The sequence below is a fragment of the Gymnoscopelus braueri genome (genome assembly GCF_963280865.1).
Source record: "Gymnoscopelus braueri genome assembly, chromosome: 22".
NCBI classification, from domain to species: Eukaryota; Metazoa; Chordata; class Actinopteri; order Myctophiformes; family Myctophidae; genus Gymnoscopelus; species Gymnoscopelus braueri.
The window spans coordinates 29,449,920-29,468,864 of NC_137624.1; the positions used below are offsets into that span (position 1 = coordinate 29,449,920).

The 18,945-nt window shown below is 39.1% G+C and overlaps 1 protein-coding gene across 2 annotated transcripts in view; it reads right to left on the bottom strand.

Moving 5' to 3' along the window:
• nup188 (nucleoporin 188) overlaps positions 1–16,617 on the bottom strand; it is a 305,112-nt gene extending 288,495 nt beyond the window's left edge. For both annotated transcript variants that reach the window (XR_013932437.1, XM_080418631.1), the window contains exons 1-29: positions 16,552–16,617; positions 14,100–14,154; positions 13,853–13,926; positions 13,663–13,747; positions 13,475–13,555; positions 13,323–13,367; positions 13,102–13,194; positions 12,519–12,638; positions 11,836–12,047; positions 10,981–11,095; positions 10,175–10,375; positions 9,523–9,612; positions 8,894–8,959; positions 8,652–8,771; positions 8,437–8,563; positions 7,262–7,420; positions 7,037–7,163; positions 6,758–6,845; positions 5,675–5,751; positions 5,447–5,561; positions 4,947–5,067; positions 4,496–4,562; positions 3,769–3,894; positions 3,092–3,332; positions 2,532–2,738; positions 1,796–1,965; positions 1,294–1,363; positions 1,135–1,202; positions 686–881 (exon numbers count right to left, since the gene is read on the bottom strand). Coding sequence is in view for 1 of the 2 variants with exons in the window: in XM_080418631.1 (XP_080274757.1) it covers positions 686–881; positions 1,135–1,202; positions 1,294–1,363; positions 1,796–1,965; positions 2,532–2,738; positions 3,092–3,332; positions 3,769–3,894; positions 4,496–4,562; positions 4,947–5,067; positions 5,447–5,561; positions 5,675–5,751; positions 6,758–6,845; positions 7,037–7,163; positions 7,262–7,420; positions 8,437–8,563; positions 8,652–8,771; positions 8,894–8,959; positions 9,523–9,612; positions 10,175–10,375; positions 10,981–11,095; positions 11,836–12,047; positions 12,519–12,638; positions 13,102–13,194; positions 13,323–13,367; positions 13,475–13,555; positions 13,663–13,747; positions 13,853–13,926; positions 14,100–14,154; positions 16,552–16,577 (3,342 nt within the window). In the remaining variant the exon portion in view is untranslated. The remainder of the gene's footprint in view (positions 1–685; positions 882–1,134; positions 1,203–1,293; positions 1,364–1,795; positions 1,966–2,531; positions 2,739–3,091; positions 3,333–3,768; positions 3,895–4,495; positions 4,563–4,946; positions 5,068–5,446; positions 5,562–5,674; positions 5,752–6,757; positions 6,846–7,036; positions 7,164–7,261; positions 7,421–8,436; positions 8,564–8,651; positions 8,772–8,893; positions 8,960–9,522; positions 9,613–10,174; positions 10,376–10,980; positions 11,096–11,835; positions 12,048–12,518; positions 12,639–13,101; positions 13,195–13,322; positions 13,368–13,474; positions 13,556–13,662; positions 13,748–13,852; positions 13,927–14,099; positions 14,155–16,551) is intronic.
• Between the last annotated feature and the right edge of the window lie 2,328 nt (positions 16,618–18,945).

Here is an 18,945-nt window from a genome sequence, read left to right on the forward strand (position 1 = left end):
ACATCAGTTAGTAATATGGCATTTAAGTGTCGTCTATTCCCCATTTTAAAGTCTGCATTACAGTAAAGTGAATTTGGGGAGCTTAAATTACTATTCTAGCTATTCTCTTGCCTTTACCTATTGCCACTTAACAGTGTATGCATTACTGATGATTATTTATCAAAAGTCTCATTGTGGAAATACTTTGTCACAGCATCAATAGTCATCTCTAAATATTGTCACAATATTAAAATAGATATTTGGTCAAACATAATATACTTGATTTTACTTGTGGATCTGCTATTATAACAAAATCTTGAAACATTTTGAAAAATATTAACAACACAAATCTTGTATGGGGCCTATCAGGCTTCTCAGAAGGGGTCCCGTGACCAAATACAAATTATTTTGGGGGTCTTTGAATGAAAACGTTTGTGAACCACTGGCCTAATACATACTAAACTGGGGGGCCTTGAAATTTAAGTTTGAGAAGTACTGGTTTAAGTGCACTCAGACATAGAAGGCAAGTGGACAGGATGAGCAGCACCCCAGCTAAATTATTGATAGTTAGGAAGTAGGAACCAAATGGACCCTTACAGGTCTGTAACATTGAGAGTTATGGGGGTCTGTGGCCTAATACATACCAAACGGATCCTTGAAATTAAAACATTTGAGAACAACAGGTTAAAAGTGCACTCAGACATACATGGCTGGTGGACAGGATGAGCAGCATCCTCCAGGCTGAGATGAGCATCTGGGTCTCAGAAAAGGAGTGGATGCCCTCCTCTTCCGTCTCCGCCACATGGCACACCAACGACTTGACATACTGGGACCAGTACTCGTAGCGCCTCCCGTTGGAGAACTTCTGCAACGCGTCCTTCAGGGACTGCTCCAAGGAGCCACTGTGACACCACAGAGAGTCCAACGTTTGCCATCAAGTACACAGGGATTAAAGCAAAAACGAATCTCACGACTGAACATCACCACGTGTTGGGAGCTTGTGGATTGGATATTTTTGCACACTGTCATACGATGAAGTATAAAATAGGGGATTCATTTATGAAAAAATACATAACATGAAGTATGGACGAACAAGATTTCTGCCATACAGCGACGATATAGCAACCATATACATTTCAAGAATTGAGAAATTACCTGACAACATAGTAGATCTCCAGGCCAATTATTTTCATAACAAAAGCACAGGTTTCCAGAACACAAGGCTAAGAGGAGAAAAATGTAAGATCATTAAGTTGACACATATGACATGCCTTTATTCAATATGGATGTATATTAGTCTAAGTCAGTAAATACCTCTGTGGTGTCTGGAGGAGAAGTGAGGGTTCCAAACAGAGGGGTTGTCAAATTTTCCCAAAACTTCTCTCTGTGGGAACACAGCCAAACATTAATTGTAATCAACCATCCATCTAATAAGAAATCCCACATTCTAGGGGTGCAACAGTTAATGGAACTAATCGATTATAAAACAATAAGCGATAATTTAATAAAATAATCAATCCCTATTTTGGGAATCTTATTATAGGGCGAAATAATTCCAAAATAGCAGATGTACAAGCTTACAATGTGTCGTGTTGTGAGCTTGTAGCTCGGCTATTTTCACTGTTTTCACACAAAGTTTTGCAACAAAGTATACAATAACGCAAAAGTGGTTATTTATCTATATATTAAAAACTGTAAAAATATTTTTTTAAAGGGTTATTGATAAAATAATCGCAAAGAAAATAATCGATAGTTGCAGCCCCTTACCACCTTCTTTCGCTGATCAAAATAAATATTAGGCAGACAACATGCTTACTTGGTACGTAGGACAGAGATGGCGCTGTCCCTGCGATCTTGCCAGAGGGCCAGAAGGAAGGCCAGGGCGGCCCGGTGAAGCAGAGGAGGACACCAGTACTTCCCCTGCTGCTTGGAGTCAATGAGGTCCAACACCACCTGCAGACAGCTCCATTCTCCCAGGAGGAACTCCTGCAGGCCAACAAATGCCATGAAAATGCCAGAAAATGTTCGGGTCATTCAACAACATGAACCCTAGCATCCTTTTTCGGGTCATTCAACAACATGAAACCTAGCATCCTTTTTCTGGACATGTCAAAATAGGAAAGAATAGGCCAATATTTGCCGAAAATAACCGATCTACAGACTCACAACGCATTGCAACAAAACGGGAGCTGAGATTTTAGATCTGCTGTTTTCGCTATTTGATATACAACAAAGTATACAGGTTTAAGGTTTAAAGAAATCATGTCCTGGTAAGAAAACAATTACCGTATTTTCTGCACTATAAGGCGAATCTGAGTATAAGGCGCACCTTCAATAAATGTATTATTTTCATATATAGGGCGCACCGCATTATAAGGCGCATCCGCACTATAAGGCGCACTGACGGTGCGGCTTATAGTGCGGAAACCAAGGGAACCAATATTGATACATATATAAGGCGCATCGGATTATAAGGCGCATCCGCACTATAAGGCGCACTGACGGTGCGCCTTATAGTGCGGAAAATACGGGTACACGTCTTTTTATCTCACCTTTGAGCCTTCACTTCCGTCTTTGACTTCCAGATTAAGGAAGAGCTCGATGAGGCCAGGCTGAGTTTCCACGGCCACAGTGAGGAACTCCAGGATCATCACTTTGATCCTCATGTCTTCGGTCTTGCTCTGCAGTCGAGTCAAGAAGGCATCTCGAATGGCTGCTGCATCGCTGCCTAAACACGCATACACTGACATGGGCGCCACCTAGGGACAAAACAAAGATGATTTGGCACATAAGAGAAGATTTGTGAACATTTGTGAAAGTCATTTCAAAATAAATGTAAAACAATTACTTTTTTTATTTTACACATTTAATTCAAAAATAGCAGATCTACAAGCTAGCGCGTAAAATCTTTTCGTTTTTTTTGTTTTGTTTTACAAAATGTGGAGATGACTGAAGTCATACTGATGATGTCATAGTACTGCAGGAACATTCTAAAACCAGGCTTAAGTGGTTAATCGATTTGCTGACAATATTTAAAAAATATGTAATAATTGATTTAAGTTTTAAAGCAAAAATATGAATTATAATATCAAGTAATGTTTAGCTGCCTTACTGTGGCAAGCCTCTTCAGCAACTGGATTGCCAGACGTGGAAGAGCCGGGTCATGTTTATGGTAGATGTACTTGGCCAGGACAGCAATCAGGTTGTTACCATGGCCCCCATGCTGGGTCAGGGCCTGTTCCAGTGGTGACACCACATCAGAGGGCGGCTTCAGACGGATCACGTTGTTTGTGACAGAGAACGCCAACTTCACTGTCTGGATCAGGATCTGGCCTGGGCCTTCAGCGCCACCACTATACGATTTCAAAGAAAAGGCAAAAATATCACAGCTTCGCCTTAACCTATTAAGACCTGAGGCCGATTCTACAAATGGCTGTTCTCAAACTTTTTTGTAATTCGAAGTTATTCAACATATTTCAAACCCTTTCACGATTTTTCAAAATATATAAAAAAAAAACACATGTACAAGCTTGCAGCGTGGCATGAAGTGACGGGCTGTGAGCTTGTACATCTGCTATTTTTGTATGGATTAATAGTGACCACAAGTTCAAGATCAACAACATTATTTTGGATGACAAAATGCTTTATGTTTTCTGTTGATAAATAGAAAAGGACAAAACGCATAAGTACAGACCAGACAAGTAGCATAATATATGCAGTAGATCTGAAACTAGGCAAGATAATAAGAGACATCATTGTAATGAATAAATATTTGTTATTCAGTCATACCTGCTGGGCTGTGCGGCTATAACCATATCGATGGTGTCTACTCCTACCCCCATGATGTTGACCACGGCCTGGCCTGCTTCAGTGTTAGCCAGGCTATAGATACACAGAGACTGCAGGGTGGGAGTGCTGGAGCAGGAGAGAGCATGAAAAATTGGTTCCATGAAGGCTGGTAATAGCCAAGAGTATTTATTTTGCGTTTGAGCAGCAACATCCGTTTAGTCTGAAGAACCATAACTCCTTTCTCCATGCTGTCCTATTAGTGCAGGACGTCTCTGGCTTTGCTCATGTGATGATGAGTGCTGTCAACCCCTGAACCTAACCCTACAGCCTTGATATTTGTGTTTTTTCATTAGCCCCAAAACTGTATTATGGGCACCTGCTAAAACTGAATATAAGCAATTAGATTTCAACAGAATAATGAAACAATCCTGAGCTTACAAGCTAGCTTTCCAGCCAATGTACATGCTTTTCTCTAAGATAATTAAAATCTGAATACACAAATCTCCTGGCAGAGATTAATATGATTATAATAGGACTTTATTATTACTTTATTACAGTCTACTGGATGTTAAACAGTTTAAATAGCGGATGGATTGCTACCACCAACTATCCCAAAGCCATAATGTGAACATGCTAATTATATAATTTGGCTTCAGTTAAAGGAACCATTATTAAGTAGTAGTATTGCATTAAACATAAACATAAGCTTTGGAGATATCAGTCTTACCTGACTTGATCCTCTCCCTCTGGAGTGAGGTTGAGAATGGCATGGACCAGCTCCAAGATCAGACAGCCTGCATTAAACAAGAACAGTAGCAGCAGATGTTCACTTTATTTACATAACACTGGAAGGACCATACAGCTAGAGGCAGACCGATGCCAGATCTTTGGGTCCAATGTCAATTTTGGAGAGACCAAGCTCACTGTTTACAGATATTTTGTCAAAAAGTGCAAAATAAAGTGTAATCAATGACAAACTTTTCAAAAATTCAAGCTCAATCTACAAGCTTTAAAGGCGGTAGTTGAAAACATGTAAAAATGTTTGTCTATAACGAGATATGCACAAAACGCCAGTTTGAAAGTGGTAAAAATCATAACTCCTGATACCAATGTCGTCAAAAATGTCAAATAGCTTTAGCCATCATTGTTACATGAGACGGTCGGAAATGTCCCCTCACCTATCCTTTCTCTGACACCATAGGTGTTGTAGCGCCACTTATGGTAGGTGGGCAACATCTCCTTCAACACCAGCAGTACACATGGGATCAGGCCTTTGTTCTGAGTGCTGCCTAGCTGACCCTGGGATTGCCAGAAACAAACAAAAACATTTAGAGTTGGTATAGGCAGGTTGCTATGCATGTTAAGGTCACAAATGTATGTGAATGAGTGTAAACTAAAGTAGTGTTATCATCATTAATTCAGTGTTTCTCAAACATCTTCATGTCATCATGGACCCCCAAACTGATTTGACCACAGACACCCATTTGAAAAGATTGTTTTGTGCCAGGGGCCCCCCATGAACATTTTTGTAAAGAATCTTCAAATGATTAATTTTGAATTTAAAATAAAACAAAAAAATTGAAGTTTTTTTTTTTTATGTTTCGATTAGTCGGTCCCTGGACCTCAATTTGAGAACCATTGCACTAATTGATGTACATTTCTTTCAGTCACATACTACCTTGACTAAGGTTGTGATGAGGCGCAGGAAGGCAATGGTTACAGCGTACTCTCCCCTAGGCTGCTCGATAAGAACCAGCAGGTTCCCATAGTTACCTGCCTTCATGCCTTCGGCACTGCAAAAAAATACATTTGGTTTTACCAAATAATTCTCCACAGTAAAAATAGAATACCTCATTCTCCTATATATTTGGTAGCTCTCCATTTAAGTCATTCAAACTCCCGGTACCTTATGCATTGGGCCATGTTGGTCAAGGGGCTGGAGGCAAAGGGGAGGAAGCCTGTGTGATGCAGACTGGACCATACCTGAAGGAAGGAAGGAAGAAAGAAAGGCAAGTGTGGGTAAAAGATATTACCGTATTTTCCGCACTATAAGGCGCATCTGAGTATAAGGCTCACCTTCAATAAATGTATTATTTTCATATATAGGGCGCACCGCATTATAAGGCGCATCCGCACTATAAGGCGCACTGACGGTGCGGCTTATAGTGCGGCAACCAGGGGAACCAATATTGATACATATATAAGGCGCATCGGATTATAAGGCGCATCCGCACTATAAGGCGCACTGACGGTGCGCCTTATAGTGCGGAAAATACAGTAGGTTAAACAGGTGACTTTATACCCCGATTGCTGCTCCCTGTACAAAGGTATTAGGGGTGTAACGGATCATAAAATTCACAGTTCGGTTTGATAAAGTATGGTGGTGTCATGTGCATTGATTTGAAAGTTTTCAATTCAAAGGCACTGTAAAATAATCATTTATTTACTTATCTTTTGCTCATTTGTATACAATACAACTACCGTACCCATTGTATCGAGTGGCTTTTTGGAAGCAAGCATATAATACAAAAAATATATAATAAAAATAAATAGACAAAAATAGATTCACACACACTGAAAGATTCTTTAAAAGCCTGCATTCTTCACTAATGATTATCCATGGCTACACTGCGGTGATTTCTTTTGCCCTGTTTGAATCGGCTGGGAAAGGCTATCTAGGCTGTTTGCGGTAACCCGCTAGCATGCCTCACTGAAGTTGTGAATGGTACGTTATAGGAAGGCGCTATGTGTTGCCTTGTGTCTCGTCTAACTGGAATGCCTTGTTGAGCGGCACTGAGAATATTTAAAAATAATTCACACAATTTAGACTAAAATATATTTTTCCGTACATCATAGAAAGAATCTGACAAATTGCAAGGTCTGTAATGCGCACCAAACCGTGACCATCTTTCCTAACACAAATGTGTGTGTTGTTACACCTGTAAAAAACATAACCAATATATCTACACAGCACATTCAGAGTTCCTACCTTCCCTGGCATCCTGGCAGCCAATGCAATAAGGCAGTTTACACAAGAGGCGATCACATCCACTGGAGGGTTGATGACTGATGTTAACCTGAGGGATACGTGGATATAAAGTATATTAAATAGATTCATAACATTCAAGTCAAACATAAACAATGTTAAAAAGAGAAAAGACAAATAATTTGCCCTATATCTACATCTGCTATTTTAGTAGATAAAGTTCAGTGTGAGCCAGAGCTGTACTCAATGGAGTGACTAGGTAGGGACTAGGGAGCAACTTACCGCTGCAGCAACATGTAGATTCGAGATGTGAGTGGTAACAGACAATCAGACACAGTCCAGTCTGTACTTATAACCTTATGGACCAGATCCAGGACGGGCTTCACACGTTCACAGTGAGCCATCACATCTACAGGAGGGGGGAAAGGGTTTAGTTTACCGGAGGAAAAAAAAACATTAAATACGGGTTTGACTTTGTAATGTGTTTGGGTCCATCCAGTCAGGTACCTGCAGTTGAAACCACATGCAGCAGCATCTCAACCTCACACGTGAAGAGTGTCCAGGAGCTGTAGGAGTAGTCCCACCGCACTAAGTAGGCATGGTCACCCCGCACCCCCACCTGACCAAGCACTCCTTGAGGCATCCGCAAGTTAGTCTGCCCCAGGCCTGAGGGTCAAAATACCAGAAGCATACCATTAAGAATGGATATATCAGAGGGCTCATTAGCAGAAAATAGCTACATAGTTCAAAACTAATCCAATCAACACTCACGCTTTTAGGCAAGTTAAAATTTTGACATTCAAAATTGTGCAAGACTACAAGCTTAATCATGAGAAAAAGGAAAGCGTACCTCTGTCTCAAGTACAAGAGACATAGTTTAGCAGCAGACATAAAATACGTATTAAATGTGTGGGAAAGAAGTATATTCACATTTATATATATATATTAGAGATGCGCGGATCGCGGTTTTAGCCGCGGTTGCCGCAGTTAACCGCAGTTTGGGTGGATTTGGGTCAATCAAATATAATTATTAATTAATATTGGATAAACCGCGGGTGAAATAATGCGGGAATTAAATTAATGATATCAATCTATAGGCCTATAATAGCTTTCAAAAAGCACTAAATTTCACCGTGTGTGCGTTTGTAGTATTTTAATATTACGTCATTTTACACCAGGCACAAAATAGCCGCTCACTACATGTTGCTTTGCAGCCAGCCAGTGTTGCGAGGTTGCGACAACTTGCGAGAGAAATAAGCAGCCAGGTCTATGAAAACAAGCCCACAACAAGTGCCAAACAAAAGTCGCTTATAAAAAGCTTATAAAAAGCCGACATGGCAACAAAGTGGTTGAAAGCGAAAGTAACTCAATGAACTGAATGAAGACGTGCGCTTGTTGTTACCATGGTTGTGGATTGTATACAGTCACTGCATCGCGACAGTGGTGAGTGACATTGTTTATAAGAAAACTACGTCAGGAAAATAACAATTATTTGGTGCGGTTGGTGCGGATCTATAAATAGGAGGATATAATTACCACGGGTGGATGGCGGATGGATAATGAACTTGTTAACGCGGAGTTGGGTGACAAAAAAACCCATCCGCGCATCTCTAATATATATATAGTCAAATACATTTAGTGACAGTGCGACAGCATGTGTCATAACCATCAACCACACTAACCAAAGGGGTAGAGGAGCTTGGCTGTCTGTCTCCTCCACAGTGTCTCGTCATCTTTGGACATTATGTCGTTGGGCTTGTGTTTGTAGACTTCTGTGTAGAAGGACATCTTGTCTAGAAACGTGTACACCTGCCACATAAAGGTAGACATCTATTAACACATTTCCCAGATACATGATATACTGTAGCTTTATGCATGTGTGTGTTTATGTTAATACCCTTTTTGCCGTTGACTTGTTTGACAGAAGAGCAGTCAGGAGCTGTAACAGGGGTCCTATTTTGTGAGGGAACATCCCGACAGCACTGTCCAGAATCATTCCTAATCCCATGTTGGGCTTCTGGATGAAAAAGAGAAGGAAAGGAAATAAAAATAAATGACAATTCATGTGGCAATAACTATACAAAACATTATTTGTTTCTTTTCATCAATCAAGACAGTTTCTAATGAATTTCTCCTCACCATTTCCCAAAAGACCTCAGCCAGGCTGGGAGCAGAAAGGACTTCACAGGCGGTGTTGATCAAGTCCTGTGGAAGCAATGAGTTACTAGTGGTCTTTGTGACATGATGTTGATTTGTCCATTTGTAACTCTGAGAATGTACAAATGACCCTTACGGGTTCATTTTGTTACACTTGTACACTCTTAACTCATTCAGTGCCACTGGACGTCTAAGATGTCCGTTGTATCATAAGCCCTGTGCCACTGGACGTCTAAGACATCAAAAAAAAATTTTTTAAATGTTCAGAACCCAAGATATGATGATTTGAAAATGTTCTGCTCCATTCACTTCTTGTTTAACATCTTACTGAAAAAGGCTGTATCTCGGCTCCTAAGCACATTTTTTTTACAATGAATTTTGGCTCTGGCACTCAGAGCCAAACTGCCAGAAATAAGTCAGGCACTGAATGAGTTAAGTTAAATGAACACTCAGGCTTTTACAGTGTAAAAACAAGTACAGGGAAATTATGATGGAGGAATTAATATTTTAGAAAGTCTCTACGCTAGTAGTTCTCAAACGTAATTTTTGTAACTTTCAAACCTGCCCCAAAAGGGATACCCCCATTTGAGGAACAATCTCTAGGATGATACCTGTTGGTTGCCCAGAGTCTCTTCTTCAAAGGATGTGATGACAAATGAAAGGAGGCCATAGATGCACATCTTTGCTGTGCTTGCTGTGCACTAGAAAATAGACAATGCAACAGGCATTAATATAACATTATAATGTGAATGTGTAGTTATTGGTACTGTAGGTAGCAATATTGGTACTGTAGGTAGCAATAACATCAAAACAGGACAGGTATGTGTTTTTTTTTGGCTTGTGCAATATAAGGAAAGGAACATGCTACATGATAATGATGCCACTCTAATAGCATTAAAATGTTAGAAAAATTCTTAAGTGCATGTCTCAGCTCTCTCAGTAGTACTTTCTAAGTATATTGCCAAGAGCATTTTGCAACAATTACATTGATTTCTTCTACAGTTCTATCATTGCCATTAGTTGCTCTAAAATGTTTTATATCACGGGGTAATTGGTAAAATGAATACATTTGGAATCAGTTGGTCAATCAAAAAAATAATAATTACAAATTACTTCATTGAAGAAGAACAAGGCAGGCATTCACTTTTTCTTTTTTTAAAGGTGGGTAAAGTGGAGGGGTGGTGAATGACATTAGGAGAGAAATACAGTATGGACATTTTGGGACATTTATTTATAAAACTGCCCAAAACGTATTTGCCTTACATTATTCCCAGAGACGCCAAGCCCCTGCAGCATGGTGGGCAGGTACTGGAAGACCCCCAGCTGCAGGGAGGTGTTGCCTATCTTCCTGACGACTGGGCTGGATTCATCTGGCTTCAGAGTGTGTCTCAGCAGGACCCAGGCCAGCAGCACAGGCCCGTGATGAGGAATGTCACCGAAGGTTAGCAGTAGCTGGTCCATTTCCTGGGAGGGAACGTTTATCTCTTAGTTATGACTTAATTACATTTCTAGGAAGGGAGTCTTCCTTAACAAAAAATATATTATATACATTATCACTATTTCAAATAGTGAAAATAGCCGATCTACAAGCTCACAGCTCGTTGCGGTGCAACGTGTTGTGAGATTTTTGATCTGCTATTTTCACTTTTTCTGATAGAGAATTTTATTGTAAGAGGCCTTTTTGGGCGATTATGCAATTCGTGAAAAATAAATACCACACTACAGACACACCCAATGGTGATTAGGAATATTTTAGCAATAGTCACTGTAGATCTTTGCTCTAGTTCCATTAGGGCTGGATACAGTTTTAAAATATTCTGATATTACGCCACCAGACATCATTGCATCATTTCAAGCAAAACAGCCTTGCAGTGGACTTTTGCAGCTCTTTGTCAATAATATTCAGAAAATGGGGCCATAAGCAAATTATTTTGACCACAAGTCAAATCCAGTGTGTGGCATTTGGGGGGAGGGGTTACTCCCGTCACAGAAAGAAGATTTAGGTTCACTGATCAATTAAAAAGTGCTGATGCAATATCTACTGTATATTATAGAGACTCAAATCAAACCTTGCTTATATCAGGAGTGTTAGAGAACTGGTGCTGCTCTGTGCTGTCCTCCAGGGCACATTTATGAAGAAAGTCTACGTCCATTCCCTCAACAAGGATCAGAGAGCTGAAATAACTGCAGCCAGACAAAACATAAAAGAAAGTAATTAACATAAAATAAATCAAAAAACAATGCATTGATTAGTTAATAGATAAGTAGTACAGGCTAAAAGAAATCATGAATGTAATAACTTAATAATATACACGCAAATAACCAACATTTTCCCTTCCTTCTGTAAATGTCCTTAACTCATTCAGTGCCTGACTTATTTCTGGCAGTTTGGCTCTGAGTGCCAGAGCCAAAATTCATTGTAAAAAAAAAGTGCTTAGGAGCCGAGATACAGCCTTTTTCAGTAAGAAGTTAAACAAGAAGTGAATGGAGCAGAACATTTTCAAATCATGATATCTTGGGTTCTGAACATAAAAAAAAAAAAGAACAACATTTTTATTATTATTATTATATTTTTTTTGGGACGTCTTAGACGTCCAGTGGCACAGGGCTTATGATACAACGGACGTCGAGTGGCACTGAATGAGTTAATATGATTGATTACTCTTCCTCTTACACTTTGGGATTTAGCATTTTATTATAATAGCAAAAACGATAGAGGGTTAGTTTCAAAGTTCAATATCAAATGATCTTTTTCTTTTAAGCACTGCAATTCTAATATGCCTCAAGTGAACTTCTGACCAGCATTTATAAAGATGAGTCCTCTCAATGCCCAGCTAATGAAACTCCCAGCCCTACTCCATTCTTTATACGAGCACATCCTAACCTGCACACACACACACACACACACACACACAGTTTCTTACCCGATGCGGTCAACCAGAGTATCCATGCTTTTGTCCACTAGGTGTCTGTTGGTCTGCCGCAGGCCAAAGCCCTGTTCCTTGAACATCTTTGTAAAGCTCAACAGGTCAGAGGGACTCATCTCAAAGTATGCATAATACAAGAAGAGGATCTCCAGCAACAGGGACTGTTCTCTCAGACACTGCAGGAACCACCGAGATACCTGCCTCTCCGTCTGGAAGTGAAACACAATGCATTAGATAGTAATATCATTATCAGATAAGGCACACTAATAGTGTACTAACTTTTATCTAGGTCACATCAACCTCCATTTTTCCTATACAATAATTGTGATGTATGACCCCACCCCTCATGGGAAGAGGATCATTCTGTGGATGCAATTCTATTAAGTCTGTCCAAATTATGCCATTTGAACTGACCACCTAAACTACAAATTTTATATGTAGCAAAATAGCCTGAGCCAATTGTCTGGGGTATTTTTAAAATACATAACTGTGACATTGGCGTTGCTAAATAATAATCATATGACTGTGGATGTATATATATATATATATATATATATATATATAGACACAGGAAGTTAAGTGGGAACAATGTGCAACACAGGTCTCTGGGACGTTGTAGTGTGTGCTTTAATCCAGTCAGCTATCGGTACGCCACATTATATTACAAATCAAATTCTTACCATAAAGTTTCCATGTGTTTCCCATGTTGGTGCCTCTGCTTTGAATAAGTTCTCAAACTGAGACTGGTAGCTGCTAACCAGATCCTTCTCCAGTTTGTTAACACAATTTGAGTACTCCGCCTGTACAGACAAAACATTGTCACAAAACATTCAATTACAGCAAAGTACAAATGTGTGACATGCTTCCAAATGACTGAAATCACTCAGTCATGGCGAGTGGCAACTGAGAACTTTAATCCATGCCTTATATCCAAAACCGTAACTTTGCAGGAAATGGAATCCAATGTGGTCATTTAGTCACAAACTATTGCTAATACTTTTCATTGGTTAAAAATATTTATAGAACCCACAGACAGATGTAACCACTTTCACTTCACAAAATGGCCCATATACAAGCTCATGTGTCGCACCTCCTCCAGGCGTTGTGAGCTTGTAGAAGTAAATTACAAAGACACAAAAGATTCAAATATGGGTTACAAGGTTTCTGCCTATAGCAACAACGTTATTTATTTATTAATTTGGGAGGCTGATGGGTGATTGTAGTTGCGTTTGATCGATGCGAGTGAAAACTTGAACCTCTTACCCTGTAGGGATGTCTCTCATCCTGAAAATATGTCAACAGGAGTAGGACACATCTGAGTAAACAGATACGTTCCTCGTAGTAATAGTCAGAAACCTGTGGGCCCAGACAGACACGTTTATACTTCAAAGAGCTAAATGAGAAAGTATCTCCTGTAATGTTATTAAACTGTAAAAAACATTCGCTTCATAGAGTAGAATAAAAGGTTTAAAATGTTTACTGACCTTCAGCAGAAGGACTTGGCTCTGTCTCTCATCCTGAAGAACAATCTGTAAGAAATAATTAAATATCATTTGGGGATTGTTTGTCGTAATATCTCCACACCATACATGAATATCAACACTAGTGTTGAGTGAATCCAAGTGGGCGTACACACCTTTAATGAATTACGGGTTCCTCTGTAATCCTCTTGTAAGTAACACTGTAAAATCTGCACACTCTGTTGCTCATCAAGACCCTGCATCATGTATAATATATCCATAAATGATTATCGTGACACAAATAAAGGAAACCTGACAGACATTTAGTATATACAGCATCAAATAAAATAAAATAAATTCTCACCAGCAATTTGCTGATCCTCAGAGCAAAATCCCTCAATGTTTGAGGCACATCTTTGTTGGCTTTAACTTTCCCAGCAGATGATGTGCTGTAGACACAGCAAAATGTCACTTACAGTTACAGTAGCAGCATCACTTTGTTATAAACATTACACTGTGTTCCTTTATTTGAATCAAAACTAGTAGAGTTATACCTGGGTGGTTTATAGAAGCTCAGTCCTTGATGTAGCCGCTCCCAGTGTCTATCTAGTTCTGCCTCGATTTGAGCCTTAAGTGTTCATAAGGAGAGAGTAAACAACACAATGCAAAATAAAGCCGTTTTTTTTTTTGCAATTTGAAAATTCCAAATGGTGTGGTATACATGGACTTGACTCTGACCTCAAAACACTAGTTCATTAGTTAATTAACATTAATATCCCTGTGAGGGTATAGAAGACATACCGGCTCTCGCAGTGCAGATCTTCCCAGTAATATGGTCCATAACTCTCGACTGCTCCTATGAGAAGAATGGGTTTAATGGTGAGATGTTCATTTTTCAAAAGCAGTGTACAAAAAGAAAGCAGATCATAGTAAATGTGTTGAGGTAATATGCATGTATGTGACAGCCATGAGGTGACTAATACAGCAGTCAATGAACATCTGCTGGCTTGATATACATATATAAACACAGATTAATAAAATAAACACTATGAAAAAAACACAAAATAGACATATAGCCTACAGTTGTCATCGACATTCCCGTAAATACCGCTGCACTTTTTTTTTTTGATAAACAAATCATTCCAACCAGCTATAGGTCTATAAATAACAGTTTCTTTCATCGAGTTAGTCCTTGAGCTAGGTGCAAGTATGACCATTACCAGCAAATCTTGTATAGTGATTGTGTGTGTGTCACTGCAATAAACTACCTGTTCAAACAAAAATAAAGGCATTTTTTAGTTAATAACAGAAAAAAGTGGCCAAGCTTGACGAAATCCTTTGCTCAATGGTGAGCCATGACAGACTGAAGTGCATCTTTTCAGTGCTAGTTCTAATAGAGCAACCTAGAACACGTCTCGTTTGTTGCCTGTGGCGATGTGCACCGAAAATAGATCTACAAGCTCAGAACACTTAAGTTTTCATTCAGCTTAAAATAATGAGCAATAAGAGCAAGTAGTGGTGAAAGGTTCAAAACAAAAGCACAATTGTAATAGTTGCCTGCAGGTAGGTAGCCTGCAGGCAATTAGGTAGCCTGCAGATTAGGGGCCCCATGGGCAATGCAGGCAGAAATAGTGCCATCTTATAATAATGAGCATAGCATAAGTGAGGACCATAATATATACAAGGTTGAAAATGGGTGAAGTTGTCCTTTAATTATCTGTTGCTGTGTGGAACTTTTAAACATAAATGTTGTATGAAACAAACTGATTGTCTTACAAATAGCCTATGACTTGAATGTGTTATTTGACAAGTCAAGACCATAATATAGTCATTTGTAAAATAAAAATAATGACCAATTGTACTCCCTCCGTGCACCATGCCTTCTACAAATGACTTTTCTAAGAGAAATAACAGCATCGGGGCGTCACATAGCAGGGGTGGTGGTACCCCATCAATCTCATTTAGTCCCAATATTTAATTTGTCAAGAATATTACTGAGGCATTCCAGCTATCAGTTATTCTAGTGCTGCTCAACCAAACCAACCAAATAGAACAAGGCCAACATGAGCCACCACTGAAACACATGCATCAAGAAACAAAGTCATCCACAATAAGCCTTTTAACTCAATTACTTGGAGACATTTTAAAAGGACATGAGTCAGAACAGCAGGACGAGATGTACAAACGGATACAGGATAGGCGGGCACCACGATGTAAAATTGGCTATTTTGTCCAAAGTGTTAAAAAATTTAATATTTGAAAAATGGTCTAAGTAATGTAAAGTATACATGATGTGAACATGCACGGTACATCATTATCAGACTTCATTTTATCCTTCAACTTCTTGTTTATGCCCCAAATTGACTGGATATACAGGTTTTGTAGCAATTGCAGACATATTAGACCAAATTGTCGAATGTTTCAGCATGTTCTAATCATGTATACTTTACATATGGCCATTTTTCAAATATTAGATTTAACATTTTGGACAAAATAGACAATTTTACATCGAGGTGCCCAGATATCCCTGTAGTGCACCAGCATTTCGTTCGACCAATAATTACGTATTTTCAACTAGCACTTGACACTTTTGTTGCCAAGTTGAATGATGTAATTAAAATTACAATACTCAAAGTGGGGACCGGGGACCCCCAGGAGTCCTGGGGAGGCTACCAGCTAGGGAGTCCCCAGAAAAATGTGTTAATACAGCATCACAATCATTTCAACCACTTTAACTATATTGTATACTTTGGCTATTCAAAAATAGCAGATCTACAAGCTCATAGCGCGGCAACGAGTAGGTCTGCTATATTTGAAAAATCGTGGAAAATGTGTGCAAATCTTTCAATATGTATGTTTTTGTTCAACTCAAATCTTTGCTTCTGAGGGTCCCTGGAACAAAGATATTTTGAGATGGGGGTCCGCAGCCAAATACATATCATTCTGGGGGTCACTGACATGAAAAGGTTTGAAAAGCACTGTATTAAAGTATGTAGTGTAAGAGTAACACAGCTGCTGTACTGTTGTTGTCATGCGGTGTGAAGCAGCAGCAGCGGCTATGCTACAATAACGTGGCGGCAACTAACACAACTTATCCCACTCTCTAATGTCATGGTGTAAAGGCTAGCTATGAGATTATGAATATACATTAAGTGGATTTGGAAAGTGCTACTGTTAGCCGTTGGTAAATGTCATTGTAGTTTGTTGTTGGCTGCGATGAAGACAACAAAAGTTTAACGGTCGTTTCTTTTACCTGACACAAATCTCCGAGTCCGCCATCTTTGTTCCCTGCCATGTGATTGGATGTCATTTGTCTTCCGTTTCCGTCTCTTTCCCCGCCTACTTTTTCAAAATATATATATATATGATATTTTAAATATTCATAAATATATTATACACATATTCTTTTTTTTTTAAAGTTACAAACCCGCCAAATGTACACAAATTACATTTGAGATTTAAGATAAATAATAGTGCATTAAAAAATATATATATTGTAGGCCGGCTGCATGGCTGGCTGGGATATGGGATTTGGTCGGACGACAATATTTTAACAATAAAAAAGCAGTCCGTGACCAAATGAGTTATATAGACGTGGATGAAAGATAACGTTACATGCAGGGCGAATACTTTATCGTATATACAATACAATACCCTTAACAGACGAGTCGACGTCACCAGGGACGTGCAGAAGGATTTGGAGAGGCAGGGCTGGAATTTCAAAAGGGCACATATTGGACTTTACGAACAATTACCATACTTTTAGGCCCAAAAACCCGAAACAGTATCATAACGTGCTTAATGTCCTCAAAGTCACGCACTCAACAAGCTTTGAACTGAGCAGATTGGACCTTCCGTTCCAGAGATAATGGCCAAAACAACTTGAAAACGGCCACTTTCGCCGGTTTTCGATCGCGATTTTCGATAGAAATTTTGGTCATTGTCGCCCGTTTTTCTTTAATAACACAGGCTAGGAAGGTCGTACGGCGACAAACTAGATACCTGAGGAAAGTTCACTTTGAGCTGCATCCAACACATCCACTGCTATTTCCGTCAGCTTTACCGATAGGCCGCAAGGGGCAGTTGAAATTAATTTTTGGGTTTAAAAAAAAAAAAAAAAGAAACAGTCTGGAGAGGGCACTTTTTTTACCGACGGGTAAAAGGGCAGGGGCTGAAGCCCCCTTTCATGTCTATGTGTGCACGTGCATGGACGTCACACTGATAAGAACCAGTATGCGCGCAATGAAACCCACCCATTCTGTCAGCTCTCACTCAGCGTCTCACTAGCCAACACACAAGAGGGGGTTGGGGTGTGCTGAAACCAACGCACCCCAAAACAACAGGTTGGGAATTGATTGCATGAAACAATCACCTCTGCGTCCAGTCTCAATGTTAGTAAACAAATAATACAATACAATACAATACAATACAATACAATACAACAATACAATACAACACAACAATACAATACAACAATACAATACAATACAATACAACAATACAATAATGATCAAATTAATTATTTATGAATACCAATTTGTTCTTATTATTACTAATATTATTATTGAAGCCAAACAGTACATTTTGCCAGTAAAGACAAAAGTCAGAGTCAACATTATCAACAATATACCGAGGTACATCCTTCCAAAACTTGTTAGTGTGGGTACAATTCCAAAATAAGTGCAGCATTGTCTCTGGGTACATTTCACACAATGAAAAGTTCATGTCTTTCTTGAACTTAACAAAGATACTGACTTGTAGGATATAATACCTATGCAGGATTTTAGCCCTGAAACATGATGTGAACCATGGCTAGCAGGATTTTAAACGAAAGATTAAGATATTTCTATGGAAGATTCCAAATAACTTTCCAGTTCAAGCAAATCTGGACCAATAGGATTACATAAGGTGTACTTGCTAATAATATTTTTCTGGAATAAAGCCCATATGTTACAGTTGGTATTTTTTTATCAGGTGACAGGCAAACACTACCCACTGGGTTTTCCACAGGGTCAAAGCATTGATTCACATGGACAATATTATTGTTAAACCAGTTATGATAAGATCTATTTTTAAACAAAATGCACCTATTATTCCAGATGTAGCTTTTATGGGGGGGAAATTGTGTTTATATATCAAAGACCACGACAACAACATTTGTCTATGCAATTTTGACAGATTTGAGGGAAGTTTCTCTATTTTATAGTCACACAAAAGTACACATTTTAGGCCTCCAATCTTAGAGAAGATATAGTTAGGTATAAAGTTTTTAAAAAATCAAGAAAATTAAGCCCACCAGTGTCATAAGTATTCATAATAACAGAGTTCTCCATATAATGAGTCTTATTCTTCCATATACAATTGAATAGTAATTTGTCAATTGTACTGCTTATATCTGCTTATTGACAAACAAGGAAATAGCTGCTTAAGTGAGGCGGGATATTCCTTCTGCCTTTGCATCTTTGCACTCGCCCTTTTCATGATAAATCTCTTTGTGGCCACTGATTAAGCTTTTTCCTTGTTTTCTTAACAGTCAAAGTTTTCAGCATAAACCAACCAGGCTTTCCACAGGTACTGCGGAAAGCCTGGTGACGCGAGGTTACCGAAAAGAAAATGTGTACCACGTGACTTGGCTGTCAAACAACAT